Below are 20,352 nucleotides of genomic sequence, written 5' to 3' on the forward strand. Positions count from 1 at the left end.
CTGCAAGTATGTGTGATGCCTCCCACTGGTTCCAAACGACAAGACTGCGGATTTCCCACTTTCCTTGCTTGTACTGTTTCTGGATTTTGTTTCGAAGGGCCCTGATTCAGCTCCCATATTCTTTTTCAATAGTGTCTTCCAGCAACAGGAGCTGAGGTAGCTGTTGCCCTTAGGTTTTGAAACCAGTGACGTGGGGCTCATTCAAACAGCATGAATCATATTCAGAGTCTGCTGATGCTTGAGACTGAAAGTCTGGGGTACTTTGAAGTAGTCTGGTCTGAACTGAGTCTTCAAAAAGGCAGATGGAGGTTTGCATCTTGGTGCTCTGCTCCTGTCTGGGGTTAGACATATCAGCAGGAGAAAGAGGCATCAAGTGTTTTGCGGACCACAGGTAAGAATGAGCTGCTTCCTCTCCGGAAGAGCCACTTTTGATGGAGGGTAGCAGAATACAGCACTGAAAGCTTGGAAATACAGAATTTGTGAGTAAATGAAGCTGAGACATGCTCTCGGGATTTTTTTTTTCTTTTAGAAAATTTGAGAATTGTAATTTTCTGCTATCACTTGATCAGGCAAACAAGGTAAAACTTGAGGTGCCTATTTACTCACAGTGATCTGTACAAATGGGCAGCTCAGCGGGTGCTGGGTGCAGGTCCTCACTCTGTAGGAAATACACAATGCAGCAGAGGGAACCGGCCAGCTTGGTGCTGCTGAGTGGGACCGGCTTTCCAGAAGGAAAGGTGTGCAAGGCACCCATTTCTGCACATCCTTTGATCCTCACAAGTAGGACCACTCCTGCTGATGGAGGTTACTACAGCATGAGGTCAACAGTTGGATTTTATTATTTATTTCAAGCATGTTGTACTTCTCCTTTATTTCTCTATGTAGCCTGCTAAGGAGCATTGTCAGCCACATTGGTAGTCGTCAGACAAGCTACAGAGGGGCTTGCAGACCTAATTTATTTTAAATAGTTCCATGAATATGTAATTTAGAGAAGCCTCATGCCTAACTTTTTGCTATATGAGGAAATAATGATCTGGTACTTTCTGTGTCTGAGGTGTTCGCAGCTTCCCTTAACCTATGTAGAGTGGTGGGTTTAGTAGCCAGTGAGTTCACTGCCATCTGGGTATTTATGTGTCTTAAATCTATTTTTTTCAATAAATTTTTAGAAATGTAATATATTGGGAAAAAAAACCTTCACTTTTTGCCAGGATTTGAATTGAGTTTCAAAGTTGAAAGAGGCATAATTGCCTTAGAGAACAGGCTACAGAGGGCAAAAGAAGGCTTTGATTAGTTTGATGGATTGAGCCAGTCCCCAGCCTTGCTAGTATTGAGTTTCATGCTACTTGAGGCCAGGAGGTCTCTGAGGGTTGTTAGGGGCTGGTCCACAGGAAGAAGAGATGCTTTGTTAACAGCAAGGGAACTGTATACTCAACACTTCTAGCCCTAACAGCTATACATCCCTTCCCTGAAGTTGCTGGGAATGTAGCTTCCACAAATTCATAGTTTCTCTGTTGTGAGCATTTCCCTGTTAGGGGATTTCAGGTGGCAGAAGGGAATACCTTATTTGCAGCTCTTGACTCTGTAGAGCTGCCAAGAAGAGCAGCAATAGTTCTGAAGCAAAACAGGGCTCTTTTCTATGTGGCAGGAAGCTCCTGAATGCAATTCTGTATCAACAGGGAGGCTTTCCTAAAATAACAATTCATATTTCTTGCAAAAAACCCAGATTTTGGTTCTCTGTTTCTTGTCTCAGTCCTTCTCTTGCTTATTTCATAATAGCAGATCTGACAAGTCTTTATCCATCTTGGTTTGTTGCCATGTACAGCCTGGGACAGGCACCAGCTTGTTTATTCTTGCAGTGTTTTCCCTAGATGCTGACATGCTCTTCAGCAAGGAGCAGGATCCTCTGAATACTCTGGTGCCTGCCACAGCTGAAGCAGCTGGAAGGCCCAAAGCACAAAGTCACAGGGAACAGTGGCCTTAAGTGCTGTCAAGGGCACGCACAGCAATCTGGGCGCTGTCCACCCCACTGCAGAGAAAGCTGTTTTAAGCAAGGAAGGCTACATCTTTCACCTGAGAAACAGTCCTGGGATAGAAGTGCTCAATCCCGTATCCCCAACATGTTTGTGTCACAAGTAGGACCTTAAAGGGAATGATGACCTGTCCTCCTCCTCCAAAAAAAAAAAAAAAACCCAAAACATAGTACTTCCATTCTTTGGCAGAATGGTTTGCTGGCAGGTGTTAGCAGCAAAGGAGGCAGCACTGCCCTGTGAGTCTGATGGATCTGCCTGGCTGACGTGGACAAACTTGGGGATGTTGCAGCATCAGGCTTTGAAATATGAAGCAGTGGAGCATGGCCAAGCTGTTCCTGCTCTGAAAGGAGCCACAATGAACAGTTGCTGTTCTTCTGTCTTGCTGGAGAGGTTATGTTATGTCAGTGCTGCGATGGCTGAAGGTGATGCTGATGTGAAGTGCTCTGTGCTGTCTGCACAGCAGAATGGAAATGCTGAGAGGAGATGCACAATTCACTCTATGTTTTGGGACAGAAATAGTCAAAGGAAATTAAACTTGAAGCACTCCATGCGTATCTGATGAATTTTTTTTTCCCAGTAATCTTCCTCCTTTTGCCCAAGCCTGATTGCTCATCCTTTCTTGCTATCGCAACTGCTGCAAGGCAGGTGCACCCCTCTGCAAGAAGGAGGCTGCCCTCACCTCACAGAGCTATTGCTTTGTGGTGAGTGACCCCAGGCAGCAGCAAAGTGCCCTCACAGCCACTTTCTCTGCCTGCCCCAAAGGGAGAGAATTAGACAATCAGATGAGTACTCATGAGGGCTGAGGTAAGAGCAGTTTAATGAGTGAAGTAAAGAAGAAAACCCAAGTGATGCAAAGGCCACTCACCATCTCTCCCAAACAAGCCTGGTGCTCACACAGTCTCTGAGAAATGGCTTCCATAGAAGGCAAAGCCCCCACCCTCTTCTTCTCCTTCTTCCCAGGTTTTAGTGTTGAGCAAGTAATTGTATCATTAGGAATTGTCCAGTTTGGGTCAACTCTCTTACCATGTACCCTCCCAGCCTCTCACCCACTCATAGCCTTCCTGCTGGGGGACAGTGTGGAAACCAGGCTGTGCAGACACTGTTCACCAAAAGCAAAAACATTTGTGTTCTGCCTACACTGGTTTAGTCACAAATCTAAAACATGTTGTCATATGTGTTGTTATGTAGAAAGTTAACTCTGTCCCACTCCTTAACCCTGCAACACAATATAATGGAAAAGTTTTTTTTTTCCTCCTCTTAGAGAATTCAGGAGCGGAGCCGGAGACCATAGATTTGGTTGTGAGCCTGCGAGGCACAGAAAGCTGCTAGACTGAGTCAGCCTGCAGGAATGGACAGAGTTTACAAAGGCCTAGGGAGGGATGGTCTTTATTTACAGCACTTTTTTTATTCTTCCTTATTCAGCGTGTCTGAATTCCCAATTGTAAATTCTGGGAAATGATGGAAATTACCAACATGGTTCAAATGTTGCCAAATTCAGTGCACTTTTTGGATAATACACAAAATGAAAGTATTCTTCTAGGAATAGGTGTTTTCCAACTGTGCAAAAGAGTCTGTGCTTGACTCAGAATGTGATTATTCCGTATTTGGAATAAAGGTTCTTCTACCAAGGGAATGCACCAGTTTAAACCAGTTAAACTGGCAAGGATTCTGGAAACACACTAGTTTAAACCAGTTAAACTGGCTTAAGGATTCTGCTGAGATTAAGCCTAGGAAAGGCTGAGGGTTTGGAGCATGTTAGGCCAGAGTGGATCTGTGTGTGCAAAGAAGTGACCAACATGTTCAGTTTGTCTACCTCAGCAAAGAGCTGTCTCCTGGGAAGTGTTCCTGCAGGGAGCTGTGTAGTGTTGTCTGCATCTCATAGATACCAGTCCATCACACAACAAAGGCTTTAAGCTAAAGATCAGGAAATACACTCAGAGTTAAGAAAGTAGTGAAGCATAAAGAATGGTGTTGCCATCATCCATGCTTTGGAAATTTCTTGTTTAGATGAGAGACAGCTAAAGCATCTTGCTGTCTTCTCTGACTGACTGCTACAGTTGGTAGAACACATTTAATCTCTATTCTGATTCTTAGTTCCAGAAGTTAGAGAAGCCAGCTTTCCTCACCTGTCCCTTCCCAGTCCTCTACATTTGTCAAGTGCCAGCAGTGCTTTCCTCTGCCCAGCTTCCCCTGAAGCCCCTGACAGATGAAATCTCCCTTCCAGGCTGATGTTGCTGTGATACAAAAATTGGTTGTGTTTTGGGATTCCTAGCTTACATGATGCCACCAACAATCCCCCTTTAATGCGCTGTGTTTCACTAACAATGCCTGGTCTCTGATATATTTTGATGCTCAGGCTAACATGCATGTTTCAGTCTGAACTGGGGTAAGAAATTATGATGTCAAGTGATTGCGTTGGATGCTGTCTGACACTAACTTAATTTTAAATAGCTTACTTTGTTGTTTTATTCCCTATTTTGAGCTAGGCTGAAAGCTTGACGCTAAGTGGAATGGACACAAAGGGGAGTATTCAGCAGAGATAACCTTTGGGTTATCATGCCTGGGAGGGGTTGGGGCTGCTCAGGTTGGATGCTCTGTGCCTCAGCAATTACTGCTGAAGTCAAGTTCCTGCCTTGAGCCTGTTCCCTGGAGGATCCTTTCACAGGCTGTGTAGGTAGGCAAGCTCGTCTGCACTGAATTTAGCTTTTGTGAATATCTGTGTCCTTGACCCAACAGGAGCTGCAGAAGTGCCATGTCAGGCTTGGAGGGCTGTAAGCTGTGGGTATGGAAACGGCAGAGGAGGCAACAAAGCAGCACTTCAACTGACAGGAAACCTTTTTTTGCTTTTCTCCCAAGAATAATAGGATTTATTTGTTAATAGAAATGTGAGTGGGAAGGCACATTTTAAATGTACTGGCTAATATTATGTATTCTATATGCCAAAGTAGATGATATAATGCAATTTTGCAATTGATTGTAGCTAGCTAGAGAAAAAGCCCTTTAAAAAGGAATCTGTAGTAATACAGTTGGAATTAAACTTGCTGTTATGAAGTCTACTAAATAATGGCAACCTGATTATCAAAAAAGCTTTATTTCTATAACACTTTATATATAGTGTACTACTAAGTAATGATAGTTAAAAAATGTCATGTTGCTTTCATCAAAGTCGGGCAGTTCCTTTACTCTTGCTGTTTGACATGAATAGAAGAAAAAGCAGGGTCGTTCTGACTGAGGGAGGGCTCAGCCTCACCCAGTGCAGCCCTACAGGCCCCAGCTAGAGAAGGATAAATGGCATTAGTAATCGTCGTAGTTGACGCCTGCCCCATGCCTGAAGGCGTGTGGGTTTCGTGGGCCAATCGGAGAATCTTCATCGTAGTGGTGCTGGTAGTACCCACCGTAGTATTCATTACGAGCACGCCCCAAGTTTGTCCAGTAGGAGATGTCATCTTCAAATTTCTGCCAGAAAAAAAAAGCGAGCATTTGCTTTCCAGCCTGAAACTATAGTGATGAGATGAAACAGAAGTGGTGCAAGAGCCTCTTTCAGAAATTCAGATCCTTTGCACATTTGTCATAAATAAAATCTTTAGATCTAATGAGTTTTTTGGCTTGTACCTATGGGATTATCAGGATCCTGTGTGCAGGAATTGTCCTGCCCAGCCCCACCCTGGACACAGCCCCCACCCCCTCCACTGCAAAGTGCTTAAACTGAGAGTGCCTTCATCTGAAATGTGCTCTAGGCACCTTTAAAATTTCGATTATATTGTCAATGGTGGACTGTAAAATTATGTAAATATTTTACAGTTAAAAATCTAAATGTTTAGCTCTCCCTTGCCATGTGCCTTTAGCTGCAATGTCCCTGACTAGGGGCAAAAGCCTTTTGCTTTCTCTCTCTACCACCTTGCACAGGTAAAAACAGAGGTACAATGCAGCCTTCCAGCTATGGAAATGCAATAAGTACTTCAGTTCTGCTCACAACAGCAGAGGAAAAATAGTGTGCAAGGATATCAAATACTTGCCAAGTCTAAGCCTTTCCATCTGAATGACTCTTTGGAAATATTTTTGGCTGAGGTTTGGGGGAAAAAAAAAAAGTTTTGCAAATACACAATGGTTAAGTATGGACCAAGTCCTTTGCTGGTACAAACAGTTATTTCATTGTTAAGATTGTGTCTTAATACTCAAGAAAATCCACTAAGTGGATTCATTGTATCCCACAACAGGCCTCATTTTGGTTTTTGAAATGCATACAGGAGTTCAGAGGAGAATTCACTTTATCTGCATGGTTTGTCCTTGTTCCTTTTTTTATTTTCCCCCAGTCTTCAGCTTCTGGTGTATAAAATCACTTTTCCTATTTTTCCTATTTCTATTAGAGAAGGGGGATGTAGCTATGCAGTTGAGAAGTGACTTTTATCCACATAATATCCAGGAGAATTTAGAAAAAAACTAACCTTCATTATTTCAGCTCAAGCAAAGGATTATTTTTCTAATTGTTGCAGCTTTGAAAATGAGTGCATTCATCTTCCAAGCAATCCACATACCATGAAGCTTTAAAATGTACTCCAGCTTCCCTGTGCCAATGCAATCTCATTAAACATATTCATACAGCTGACAGAAGCCAATAATTCAACATCTATAACTATTTTTACCTCTTATTAAAAGCAGAAATGATTCTACATGTGGGACTGCAACCAAACACACTTTTTTGCCTTATTCCAGCATCTATTTAGAAGAGCTTTGTGCAGAGTTTGATTCCACTGCAGGGTTTTTACAAATAAAGTGTTTTTAGAAAATTTGTCCTCCTCATTTGAAGGGAGGCTAACTGAATATTATCCAAAGGTTTTCCTTTCACATAGAGAGTGGAGGGGCAGCTGCCAGTGTTCATGATGGTCAGGAGCTGCCCACGCTGTGGAGGCACAAGTGTGCATTGGGTGCATAATGTCAGTGCTATTTCACTGAGAAGTGCCAGTCACAGCCAGCTTGGTGTGGATTTCTCAGCATGTTTAAAAGCTGATCAGATTGAGGCTGACAGGAAATTACTTTCCTGAAATACGATTGATTGCTTTGAGTCTGGCCACCTATTCTACAAAGCAAATTTTGTTCATATGTCCAGTTACAATTTATTAAGCTTAAGTTTGATAGCAGGCAGGAACTTCAAACAAGACCTTAATGTAATTTTTTTTTTCTACTAATAAAATAATTCAAGGATCTCTAACACGTAACATGTAACATTTGCCATTTTAAAGAAGAAATCTGGGCAAGGACACCTTCTACTAGACCAGGTTGCTCAACGTCCCATCAAACCTGGCCCTCAACACTTAGAGGAATCAACCACTTCCCTGGGCAACTTGTTCTAGTGCCTCACCACCCTCACAGTAAAGAATGTATTCCTAATATCTAAATCTCTTTTTTTATTTAAGCCCAATCCTCCTTGTTCTATCCCTGTCTATTCTCCCTCTTTTTTTATAAGGCTTCTCCATTTCTTACACTGACCTGCTCATCGAAGCCCAGGTACAGGAACTGCTGGTACCACTGCTGCACATCGGGCTGGCTTCTGTCCCACAGCTGGCGCCTCTGGCGTCTCAGGCTGCTCAGGAACTCCTTGGCCACCGTTTCTTTCACTGACACCTCAGGCTTTGCAGCAGCAGCAGAGGCTGAAATTAATCCCCCCCACAAAAGGCATGCCAGGAAATTTTTGGTCAGCCTGAAGTGTACTGCTTGCAGCAAGTAAGAAAATGATTCTCACATCATACCATTACCTTTGTGCTTGCCAGTGCAATGCCTGTAGCAGAGTAACAATAATAAACCCAAGAATCACCGATGTAATAGGATTTCTCTGCTACCCTCATTCTCCTGGATTCTTGTAAAGCATTCCTGAGCTTAAGTACAGCAGCTAGCTGAGGAATTTAAATAAAAGCACCCAAACTCAATGAGCTTTACACTATGCATGCTATGTATTTGTATTTGTATTATATAAGCTATGTGTTTGTGCTTTCAGGTGAGGAGACTGGCCCTAAGTGCTACAGTTGCAGAAATTGGCTTGAAAAAGAGAGGTGAAGTTAAAATGACTAAGGAAGCTGGAGAACCACTGCTAACCTATTAGAGTGAAGGGAGAAACATTTTAAAATATTTTTGAATGTGATATGCAAAAAAGTAGCATTTAGATGAGTACTACTCAATGCCCTGTATGCCTGACAATAAAAGCCCATCAGGTTTTCATAGGATGTGAGGGATGCATGGAAATGCCCTCAACCTGCCAGACCCAGATGTGCCATCTGGCTTGCTCCATGCCTAAGAGCAGCATGCTGTGGCTGCTGGAGGAATTGATGCTCCTCCCAAGGACATGGATGAGAGGACTAAGCAAGATAAGATGAAATGGCCCCAAGTTGTGCCATAGAAGGTTTAGATTGGATGTTAGGAAAAAGTCCTTCACTTAAAGAGTAGTCAAGCTTTGGAACAAACTGCCTAGGGAAGTGGTGGGAATTGCCATCCCTGGAAGAGTTCAAGAAACACATGGTTTTTCAGGGACATGGTTTAGTGGTGAGTGTGGCTCTGCTGGGTAAATGGTTGGACTTAAACTTAGAGTCCGTGATTCAGTTCCAGCCCTTGGTCACACACGGAAATGATAAAATATGGTATTGATCTGGCTGTGAAACAAGAAGTGTGTAGGAGTAGGAGAAGTCTTGCCTTCAGATGGTTCATTTCAATGAGGGAGAAATCAGGAACACGGGTGTGCATGGGATTTTTGGAGGATGTGAGGGAAGAGAGTGGGGTAGACGGGGAAGTCAAGTGAAGATGTGAAGAAAACCACTGAAGCAGGAGCTGGGCAGACTCAGCTGAGGAAGGCAAAGGACTACAGAAAAAAGGATATTCTGAAGATAAAAGTGATAGATGAGTTGTTGTAGTAAATGGGAAACAGTAGGCTGTCCTGCAATGATGAGCTGGTGATAACTCACCATGAGCTTGAACTGGGTGTTATTGCTGGGAGAGACATCTAAGCAAATGTCCCATGAATGAGCCCTCACACAAGGGACACTGCCAGCAAGGGAAGCAGTACTGTGCACTTGGCCTGCTCGCTTTAGAAACCAACCAGAAAAGGGGAGGAAGGCTAGAATTAAAGAGGCTGCAAATTCCCTCCATGATCAATTTTGCAGTTTGTCCTGATCTAAGCCATGTTGTCTGCATGCCCCAAGAGCCCTCCCCAGGCAGTCCCTGTCCTCAGGAGACCTGAACAAACAAGTGGCCACTACTGTGGTGCAGAAGGTTCACTCCTATCTTCACACAAGCACTGCAGAACAGTAACATAAGGAACCCACACAGAAGGAAAACAGAGGTGGGTGGGATATGTATTTTAGTTCTGGTAAGAGGTGTGGAGTGATGCCAGAAAAAAAACCCAGAACAAAATTAGAAAGCCTGGCAGGAAGTAGAAATCCCCTCTGTGGACGTATAAATTCTTTGCTTCAGCCATGGAGCAGGCTGAGGAAAGGTGGCCAAAACTTCTGGGATGTTTCATCTGCTGTGGTGCAGCTTGTTCCCAGTTGGCATAGTTTCCACCACCTTCCCTCAACCAGCAAGCCATTCCATGCTTCTGACTGCTGGGCCTTTGGCCATCATCTCTCCCGTAAGAGAGCAGTCTTCCAAAAAGGAAGCACACGTGGGGCCAAGAAGACAAAAAGAACAAGCCAAGGCATCATAGGCAAGCCAGGTTTGCACGTATTCTTCCCTGTGCCTGAGCCAGTAGTATTTCCATGCATTCCTTGGAAAAGACTGTGACTTCCCCAAATAGATAAATGCCACGTCTGCCGTACATGCATTGGAAAAGGTTGGTGCTGTGCTCTGTGCAGAGCAAAAGGCAGTCGTGCTGCCTGAGGCTGGGAACCCCAGATTTCAGAGGGAGCTGTGGTGAGAAGAGCCTCCAGCCCAACATCCCAAACAGGCACGCAGGCAGAGGCTCTGCCTGAGCAGGAGGTTTTGGTGTGGCCCATAGTGAGTGTGGCCCTGTGCCTGTAGCCTCCTGCTCCATCTGCTTTCCTGGAGCTGGAGATACAGGGACCATTCATCAACAGCTTCAGCTGACAGCAACTGACTGCAAGGAAAAACAAGGGAAAGCACTTTGCTATCTCTTTACTTACCTTCTCGTTTCTGGAGCATCAGTTTAAGCTTATTTCCCCTTGAAACATCTAGACAAATAAAAATAAAACACATACATTTACTGAGAAGGAAATAACAACAACAACAACAACAGAAGATTATTTCTCAAAAACTGCTAAATTACTATATTTTTCAACAGAAAACTGCAGCTGGTGCCAGTACCAGCACCCAGAGCAGCACGATAACACTGAAAGCCCCTCACTGGGTGAGGGCTGTGCTAACTATCAGACTGCTCCAAAATTGTGCCTGGCATCCTGCCCCAAAGCGCATGGAAGCAGTCATGCTGCTGACCCCCAGGCCGGCGGCGCAACGGGAGACCTGCCAGCGCTCGGCTGTTCCGAAACGCTTCAGTCACCGGCGAACAAGCACCTTTTATAGAGATGGCTAACTCGCGCAAGGCTTGGAGCGTCCGAAGGCTCTCACCCACGCGGGATGCCAAGGGAAGGTTTTTTCCCGCTCCCCAGGCCGTGCCGGGTTATGCTTTCCCTGTGTCCCGCATCCCGCACGCCGCGCTCACTCACCGGGGGCCGCGCAGAGCAGCGGCAAGAGGAGGAAGAGGAGGAGGAGGGAGGCCCCGGGCAGGGCCCCGCGGGGACACGGCGGCGGCATCGCGGCAGGGGCGGCGAGGAGAGGAGAGGAGTCCCACCTGTGCGGGAGGAGACGGAGAGGATGGAGGTGGAGGGCGGGACGGAGGAGCGGGAGCGGAGGGAAGCGCCCGTCCCGTCCCGCCGGGCGGGGAGGGGCGGGGAGGCGGCCGGGCCGGGCGGGCGCCGGCACCCGGGGATGCCGTGGGACATTCCTACGGGCAGGACCAGGCAGCCACCCGTCTGCTCCGCCACTTCCCAGGAGCACTTCTTTAGTGGACTTACACGTAATCGATCCGGTGCGACCGGTAAAGACCTTTCAGCGGTTTATGCAGGCTTTTCTGATAGGGGAGTTTAAAAAAAATTAAAAATGTCTGTAGCGTGTCATTTCACATTGCTCTTGATATAAACCCAGTTTGTCAGAGCCTTGAACCACTGCATGGAAATGGAGAGATTGTCCTGATGGAAAAACTAAACAGAATTAACTGAAGGTGACTTAGTTCAGGATTTCCTCTGCCTTCCTTCCTCCCACTGCCCAAACCCGCAGAAAATCACAATGCATTTTAGCTGATTAGCTTTAAAAATAATTTGAATTTTTTTTTTCTACATATGGACAGTTTTAGTTTATTGTAAGAACTCAGGGACCAAAGGCCAAACTCACAAACTAAGAGCCCTTGCTCAGCAGTTCCATAACTCTAATGGTGCCTAAACTTACTCTTGCCTTTTCCTAATTTGGACTTAAACCTTCCCTTGGTGAATTAATCTTCTATCAGTTCCTTCCCCTGTAGATGCCAGAAACACCCCAGATGAATTCCTAATGAATTCCTTACCCATCCTAAGACACAAACCTCTCTCTTCCCTTGCAGCAGAGACCCACAGCACTCAGGAGACCATAATGAGCATCTCACCTCCCGCTGAACCTGTGCCAGCAGAGAGCAAGGGAGAGCCAGGCTTCCTCTGTAAACTACTTGTGAGAAATCTGGCAGGTGCTGGGGCCTTGGCTCCATGAAAGAAGGATCAGTTCCAGATCAGTTGCAGATGGATAAACACACACACACAGAGTGTATACTCTATATATCGCAGTTGTATATAAATATGTACATTGAATATGTATGTGTATATATACACATGGCCAAGAGTGCATGGTGGGGGAGCTGTGCAGTGCCAGCTCCCTGTGATGAGACGCGGAACACAGACAGGCACAGCAGATTTTGGGGGTGGGACCAGACCCCATAGCTGGCTTCACCATGCCCTACAAAAAGCAGAAGAATCACCAGAGTGGGCTGGTCCCTCAGAAGCATCCCAGCCCCAGCCTGAATGCTGCTACAGGAAATTGCTCCTGTTTGCCCCACACATCTTTCCTCTTCTGAAAAAAATCACTTGAATCTGCACTCAAAGCTTTTCCCTTACTGTCCTTCATCCCCCAGCACCTCTGAGCTAAAGCTCAGGCATCTCTGCTCATTGTTTTTGTAAGGACTTGTTCCAAAATCATTAAGCGATAGGACAAGGGATAAGGGCTTCAAACTGAAAGAGGTCTAGTTTAGATATTAGTCAGGACTTCTTTACTGTGAGGGTGGTGAGGCCCTGGAACAGCTTGCCCAAGAAATTCTGGATGCCCCATCCCTGGAAGTGTTCAAGGCCCAGTTGGATGGGGCTGTCTGAACAACCTGGTCTTTGGGAAGGTGTCCCTGCTTATGGTGTGGAGGGTTTGGAATGAGATCATCTTTAATATTGCTCCCAACCCAAACCATTCTATGATTCTATTATCCCAGTTCAAGTGGCAGTGTCAATGTCAAAAAAAAGCTCCACCCCAAGTGCCTCTTGCTCTCTGCAGGAGCCACATCTTCCCCCAGAGAGAGAGAGAGAGAGAGAGAGCGGGAGGGAGCAGCACCTTCCTGATCCCTGTCATGGAAGCACTTCCATAGGAGGCTGGGGTCCCAGCTCAACTCCCATGCAAATGTGAACCAGAACTTGTTTGTCTTTTCTGTCACTGTTTTCGAGTGGTTTTTCCCTGTAGCCTCACGCTTCAAGTGTCAGCAGACAGCTCTGTGTGTTGGAGCAAACGCCCCTTCTCCTGAATCAATGTGCTCTTTCATCAGGTTAACGCTGACAGCCTGTTTGCTAAAACCACCAGAGCTTTTGGGATAGCTATTTGCAGAATATAGCTAGAAGGGACAGAAGTGAAGAGCACATATGCAAGACTGCATGGAAAAGCTGTGATGGAGTTAATTTATAAAACCAGAGCAATAATTCTTGAATATTCATGGTTTACTGCTATACTGGTAATGGCAAAGGGTGTTTTGTTCAGCTGGTTGGTTTGTAACAAGCCTTGTGTGGGAGCTGGGGCTCTGCAGAACTTCAGGTGCTTTGTGCCTCTCAGCCAAGGAAATACAAAGCACAGAACCTCTTCTGGATACTAGATACACCATGGTGACTCAAGAAACTGCTGGGATAAAATGCAATCTTGTGAAACCCAGAGAAAGGATTGTCTCAAGTACAAGGTTATTGTAGAAATTCATTGCTCTAGTGATGGAAGAAGTGATTGACAGAAGACTATAACCCTCAGGTTTAAAGTGAGTGCAGTGTCTTCAAGAAGAGGTCACTTTCTCAGTTCAGGGGACAGAAATTTTTGACATAAAGTAAAAAAAGCATAACAGCACTTCTTTTCAAAGGTGACTGATGTTTTCCCAGTAGCAATCTCTATTTATTTTCAGGTTGTTATAAGGACTTAAGGCAGTGTTGCCCAAGTATTGTAGTAAGACATGTATTTTTCTTGTATTTTGCTGCACTTGCAACTACTGCATTGTTGTTCCAAGTATTTACCCCCGAGTGAATATACAAGTTTATTGACATGTCTGCAGTACCCCTTTCTGTTATTTACCATGAAAAACCACAGTTGCTATGTGTACAGCTGGAATACTGCAACGTTTTCCTGGATCTCTTCATCAGCAGTGACACTGCTCTCTTTAAAACCTCCCTTTCTTCAGCATCACCAGGATCGCCAGCCCTTGTTCTAGTAGGTGACTTTAACATACCAGACATCTTCTGGGAATTTAATACAGCAGGAAAGAGGCAGTCCAGGAGGTTCTTAGACTGTGTGGATGAAAACTTTTTTTTCACAGCTGGTAAGTGAGCTCACCAAGGGAGGGACTATGCGAGACGTTTTGTATGCAAATAGAGATGGGCTGGTGGGAGATGTGGTGGTTGGAGTTCTTGATGCTTGGTGAATTCAGGAGGAACATCAATAAGACTCTTACACTGAACTTCCAGAGGGTAGACTTTGGCCTATTTAGGAGACTTATTCAGAGAGTTCCTTGGGAAGCAGCCCTTAAAAACAAAGGAGTTCAGGAAAGGTGGGTGTGCTTTAAAACAGAGATCTTAAGGTCACAGGAACAGACTGTCCCTGTGTGCTGAAAGATGAGTTGACAAGGCAGACATCCAGCCTGGATGGGTAATGAGGTTTTGAAGGAATTTAGAAATGAAAAGAGGATGTATCATCTTTGGAAGGAGGGTCAGGTGTCTCAGGAAATATTTAAGGGGGTTGCTAGGGCATGTAGGAAAAAATTAGAGAGGCCAAATCTCGATTGGAACTTCATTTGGCAACTTTTGTAGAGGATAATAAATTTTTTTTTTACAAATATATTAATGGCAAAAGGAAGAGTAAGACCAACCTCAGCTCTCTACTGGATGGGAGGGAACTTAGTAACTGCAGATGAGGAGAGGACGGGAGTGCTTAATGCCTTCTTTGCCTCAGTTTTCAGTGGGAAGACAGCTCATCCTCAGGACAGCTGTCCTTCTGGGCTGGCAGATGGTGTCAGGGAGCAGAATGGTCCCCCCTGTTATCCAGGAGGAGGCAGTCAGAGACCTGCTGAGCCACTTGGATGTTCATAAATCCATGGGACCAGATGGGATCCATCTCAGGGTGATGAGGGAGCTGGCAGATGAGCTTGTGAAGCCGTTCTCCATCATTTACCAATAGTCTTGGCTCACTGGCAAGGTTCCAGATGACTGGAAGCTTCTCAATATGCAGCCCCTTCACAAAAAGGGTGGGAAGGAGGATCCTGTTAATTATAGGCCGGTTATCCTGACCTCTGTACCTGGTAAGGTTATGGAACAGTTGATATTGAGTGTCATCACACAGAACTTACAGAATGGCCAGGGTATCAGACCCAGTCAGCATGGGTTTAGGAGGGGTAGGTCATGTCTGACCAACCTGGTCTCCTTTTATGACCAAGTGACCCTCCTGGTGGATGCAGGAAAGGCTGTGGATATTGTGTACCTGAACTTCAGCAAGGCCTTTGACACTGTCTCCCACAGCACACTCCTGGAAAAGCTGGCAGTCCACGGCTTGGACAGGAGCACTCTCTGCTGGGTTAGGAACTGGCTGGATGGCCAGGCCCAGAGAGTGGTGGTGAACGGTGCTGCAGCCAGCTGGGGCCAGTTACCAGTGGTGTCCCGCAGGGGTCTGTGCTGGGGCCAGTTCTGTTCAATATTTTTTTGATGACATGCATGAGGGGATTGAGTCTTTCTTTTGTAAATTTGCAGATGACACTAAGCTGGGATCGTGTGTCGAACTGTTGGAAGGTAGGAGGGCTCTGCAGAGAGACCTGGAATGGTTGGATGGATGGGCAGAGTCCAATAGGATGAAGTTTAATAAGTCTAAGTGCCGAGTCCTGCATTTTGGCCACAATAACCCCCTGCAGTGCTACAGGCTGGGGACGGTGTGGCTGGACAGTGCCCAGGCGGAAAAGGACCTGGGGATACTGGTCAACAGCTGGCTGAACATGAGCCAGCAGTGTGCCCTGGTGGCCAAGAAGGCCAATGGCTTCTGGCCTGTATCAGGAATAGTGTGGCCAGCAGGCCCAGGGAGGTCATCCTTCCCCTGTACTCGGCACTGGTGAGGCCACACCTTGAGTGCTGTGTCCAGTTCTGGGCCCTCAGTTTAGGAAGGACCTTGAGACGCTTGAGCACGTCCAGAGGAGGGCAACAGGGCTGGGGAGGGGCTTGGAACACAAACCCTGTGGGGAACGGCTGAGGGAGCTGGGGGTGTTTAGCCTGGAGAAAAGGAGACTCAGGGGTGACCTTATCACTCTCTACAACTTCCTGAAAGGTGGCCGTAGTCAGGTGGGGGTCGGTCTCTTTCTCCAGGCAGCAGCTGACAGAACCAGAGGACACAGTCTTAAGCTGCACCAAGGGAATTACAGGTTGGATATTAAGAAAAAGTTTTTTACATAAAGAGTGATAAAGTGCTGGAGTTGTCTGCCCAGGAAGGTGGTGGAGTCACCATCCCTGGATGTGTTTAAAAAACGATTAGGTGTGGCACTTGGTGCCATGGTTTAATTGAGGTGTTAAGGCATGGGTTGGACTCGATGATCTTGAAGGTCTCTTCCAACCTTGTGATTCTGTGTGATTCTGTGTATGGAGGTGTTTAAGGCTTGTTTAAGGCCTTGTTTTAGGGCTTGATTTGCCTCCATTGGCACACCAGGGCTGGAAGCTCTCTGCTGGCAGGGTTGGGAAGCATTCTTAAGGGCATTAGGTAAGAAAGTCTGCATCAGTGATGTCGTTTGGTTAAATGTCTTTCATCACCACTGCTGACAGTAGTAGACCCTTGATGTCGAAATTTCATTGAAAGATGTTAATTAATGCTGTCAGCAGCGCTGTTCCCCAGACAGCTCTGGAATGAGGAGCAGTGAGCGCATGGTGTAAGCTCCATCAAGCCCCTCAGCATAACAAAGACCATGAATTGGAGGGAAGCCTGCAGCGGGATAGCAGGAGAGAGCTGTTGGGTTCATTACTTTTCCAGCATGGAGTTAGACTGAGGACTATGGTCTTGCAAGCCTGAGGCAAAAATTTGGGAGCAACCCAGTGGAAACCATTCTGAACCCGACTTCAAGAATATACAGGCAGGAGCAAGGCAAGGAGCTCACTGAAGAAATTCTGGTAGCTTTTTTGGGGGGGGAGGTTGGGGGGGTGTAGAATCTTTGGCTCAAAACATCCTGAATTTTAAAGTGTTTTACTACTATTATTAGTACAGTTAATATTCTACATTTTGCCTAAAATTTTGTACAAAGAGACCTCTGAATAGGAGAGACACCACTGCTTTTGCCTCTCATCACAGTAGCTGTTGAGAGAACTGTGGTTTGTCCATTAAAATGTAAGAGATAGTATCAGTAATGGCTATTCAAGGATATTCAGTAATTCGAAGCACAACAAAAAACACACTAAAAGATTGATCTTGGTTTCTTTCCCTCTTTCTTTATTAGGATTCATGATTTTAAGTGTTTCAACACAGTAATGCTTTTAAATACAGTGTAGATTAAATGTTCATATAAACACAGGGCTCCCAAAGTTGGATTTGCAAGAAACTCCCCCCCCCCATCAAATATAATGGGATTTAGAATAAAATAATGAGGCTCAATGTCATCATAACTTGATAGGCAAGTAGATAAGTTGGAAATTGGCCAGGGTGTGCAGGAGATGACGCTTCGTCTTTTACAAATAAGCACTGTGTAGATTTTAACAATCCACTAAAATTATCCATTTGATCAAGAACATGGCAGAACTGAACAGTGTCCCTAACACCCAGAAAATTATTACTTTCTGCTAATAAGGTTTCCATAAATCTCCCAGCCATAGTGTCCAGGTTGCTTGCCTTAGGGTAGAGGCACTTGGCACTCCAAGTAATTTTCTGCAGCTTATTCCAAGAAAACTGCAGGAGCCATGTTTTCCTTCCAAACAGAGGGAAGAATATTCAAATCATCAGTGAGTTCTTTCCAAGTTCTTTCCACAATATTTTGAGTTTCATATTATTTCTTCCACTGCCCCAGAGATGTCCTGACAGTGACAGCCCCGAGACCCAGAGAAAATATCTTTTCTTTAGGAAAAATTTATTTGTTGTCAGCTGAGAGTCTCATTGTCCTTGGCACAAGGTTTGGGACACATTTCAGCCATTGCATCTCAACTGGTTGCAGTATTTCTTTGGTCCATTTTACATATTAGAGTTCATATTTTCCATAGAAAATAACTTAAAATAAAGTTGTTGGGAGTTTTTTTGCTCCTGCTTGGCTACTGCTGATATTTCTCTCAGCTTCTGTCTGAGCCTGCAAGATAAGAAATGGTGTCTGTTGGTCTGTCCATCCTCCTCCCTTCACTGACAGTACTTTGCTGCCCTCACTGCAAAATTTACCTTACTGCTCTGGTGATAAGCACAGTGAGAAGCAGATTAGTTCAGCAACATTATCAGATCATGGCTGCTTCTTTTCCACAGAGGGACAAAAACATTCTCTCTCTAAGAAATCTTTCTCCTTTTTCTCTTGCACTGCCTCCAGCATACTTTTAGGATAAACCTGGAAGTATATAGAAAGTCTGTATGTCAGATTTAACAGGAAGGGAAATGGAGAGGGACTGTAGTACATTAATACCTGTTTTTCTGAAATGGCCTGATTTCATTCAAATCATTCTTTCCTTTACTGCTGTCATTTGGGATACGTAGTTTTTATGTTTCTTATTTCTGGGCAATATTTTACTTGTGTTCATTGCCTTATTTTATTATTCACATCCAGAATGTACACACACTCATTAAAAAAAAAAAAAAAAAAAGAAAAAAAAATCCAGACCCACCCAACAAATAAGCTGCACCTACTCAAAACTTCAAAAATGCAAAATCTCAAAAATCTTAAATCTTAGCGATGACAGCGGTTAAAATGTGGGCACGTTCCAGAGTGGATTTCAGCCTGTGCAAGGAAGTTTACTAGCAGAACAGGTTTGCCTTCTGAGGAGAAAAGAGCCCGAGACGGTGACAGGTGAATCTGTAATAGGTCTAGCCAAGGTTTCCCTCCCTGTGCCTCATTCCCCATAGCGCCAAGAGCCCGCAGCAATGCTGGGCAGCTTGGGCAGCAGGGCAAGCCCTGTGCCCTCCACTGCCACCTCACCAGCACAGCCATGAGCCTCAGAGACCTGCAGTGACACAGCACGTGCCTACTGAGCACATGCTCAGTAAAAATATGTCAGTTTTATTTGAAACAGGAGAAAGTGTGTGCAATTTCATGGGGAAGGAAAAGGGGAACATCCCAGAGAACTGCTGCCACCCTTGGCTCAGTTTGAAGCCCGTGTTTCAAAGCAGAGGAGCTGGAACATTGCCTGGAGTGTGCCAGGCATTTTCAGCATAAACAAAACCACATGCTTTCCCCTGCCTGCCTTCTCAGGCAGGTAGGATCACAGGGGCTGCAGTTTCCAGCAGCACTGCCAGCCTGCCCAAGGCAGGCCCACAGGATGCAAAACGTCTGCCCAAACAGTCAAAATACAAAATATGGCAGAGTCACCCACAGCAGAGGGCAGGTGATTGTTCTCTCCTTGGGTCAAAACGAGCCCTTGGGAGCCTTAGAAACATGCAGTGCATCACAGCTTGGAGCATGATTCTCAGGTTATTAGAGCAGAAACCTCACTTTTCTTCCCGGCTTTATCACACATGACCTTACACCCCTCTTGATCTGCTCTGTGGCCGCTCTTGCTGGCTCTGCTTTGTATCTGTGCTTCCCAGTTCCACCAATGCCCTGCCTGTGAATAAGCCCATGCTTCTGCTCATCTGATGTTGGATTACCTCTCTAATTTACAGTTCAGTTTGTTTCCAGGAGAATGCATTCTCTGTAGTCTCTCTGTGCTGCTGCTGAGTAAGAGATAGTGACATCTTTAATCTTCCCCCATGAAGCCCCACTGCATCCAGCTGTCCCTGGATGCCAGTGACTTCAAAGGGTGGGTGGCTGCAAGCTATGGAAATTTGAGGGGAGGTTTTTTGCCCATTGTGACCATTTAGGAACCTACCCAGCAAGTATTCGTGCACACATGCATTTTTAATCACAAGAGCCCTAAGGAATCCCATTTATCTGAGAAAGATTAAACCACACTCTCTGCCTGGATCTCACAAAACACTGTTGTACAGAAGCATGGCTCAGCTGGAAAGGTGGGCATTTCATCCCCATCTCTTTGCTGTCATGAGCCTGTGTTTGGTGAGCGACAGAAAGGAAGGCTCTGATCCCAAATCACTGCATGGGGCCTGACCCAGCTAACGTTCGCTCTCCTTGTGCTAGTAGGACTGCACAACTCCTGAACCCATGCTGGCTCTCCATCAACCAAGCAGAAGAACCTGCCTGCACTTGTCAATGTAGACAGGCCTCCGGAGTCCCTGCTCACTCCTTGAGGCACTGGCGTAATTTCTCTTTTGCCCTGGAACTCCTGCCACAGAGGATGGCACAAAGGAGATAAGATGCTGCCATCTATCTCCAGTATGTTGTTTCCCTTCCATCAGAAATATCCTGGCAGGCAAGACAGCCGTGGTTTTGGTCAGATCACTCAGTTTCTGGGCCAGACTAGATACCAACTTTAATCTGAAAGTTAATCAGCTTCAGAGAGAGGAATTCTGAGGATGTAATTCTTCATGTAGGAATGAGCAATTCAATCACTTTTACCAAAGCCAACACAAAATTCTTTTGCCTCCTCCTCTCTCAAGATCTGCCATTACAAGTCTTTATGTCTGACTCCTTTTTTATTTTAAAGAGGACCACAGTGATTTTTGCTTTGAAGAACCTTGTCCTGGT

General features: G+C 45.4%; 1 protein-coding gene across 1 annotated transcript; it reads right to left on the bottom strand.

Moving 5' to 3' along the window:
• Window positions 1-5,304: 5,304 nt before the first annotated feature.
• ECRG4 (ECRG4 augurin precursor) lies at window positions 5,305-10,815 on the bottom strand. Its single transcript, XM_068180290.1, has 4 exons — window positions 10,697-10,815; window positions 10,157-10,204; window positions 7,518-7,678; window positions 5,305-5,486 (listed from the first exon to the last, which is right to left on the bottom strand). Exons 1-4 carry the CDS (start codon window positions 10,782-10,784, stop codon window positions 5,325-5,327), a joined length of 459 nt encoding a protein of 152 aa, XP_068036391.1. The 5' UTR covers window positions 10,785-10,815; the 3' UTR covers window positions 5,305-5,324.
• Window positions 10,816-20,352: the final 9,537 nt, after the last annotated feature.

This window comes from Anomalospiza imberbis, chromosome 2 (assembly GCF_031753505.1).
Source record: "Anomalospiza imberbis isolate Cuckoo-Finch-1a 21T00152 chromosome 2, ASM3175350v1, whole genome shotgun sequence".
In the NCBI taxonomy this organism is placed as follows: domain Eukaryota; kingdom Metazoa; phylum Chordata; class Aves; order Passeriformes; family Viduidae; genus Anomalospiza; species Anomalospiza imberbis.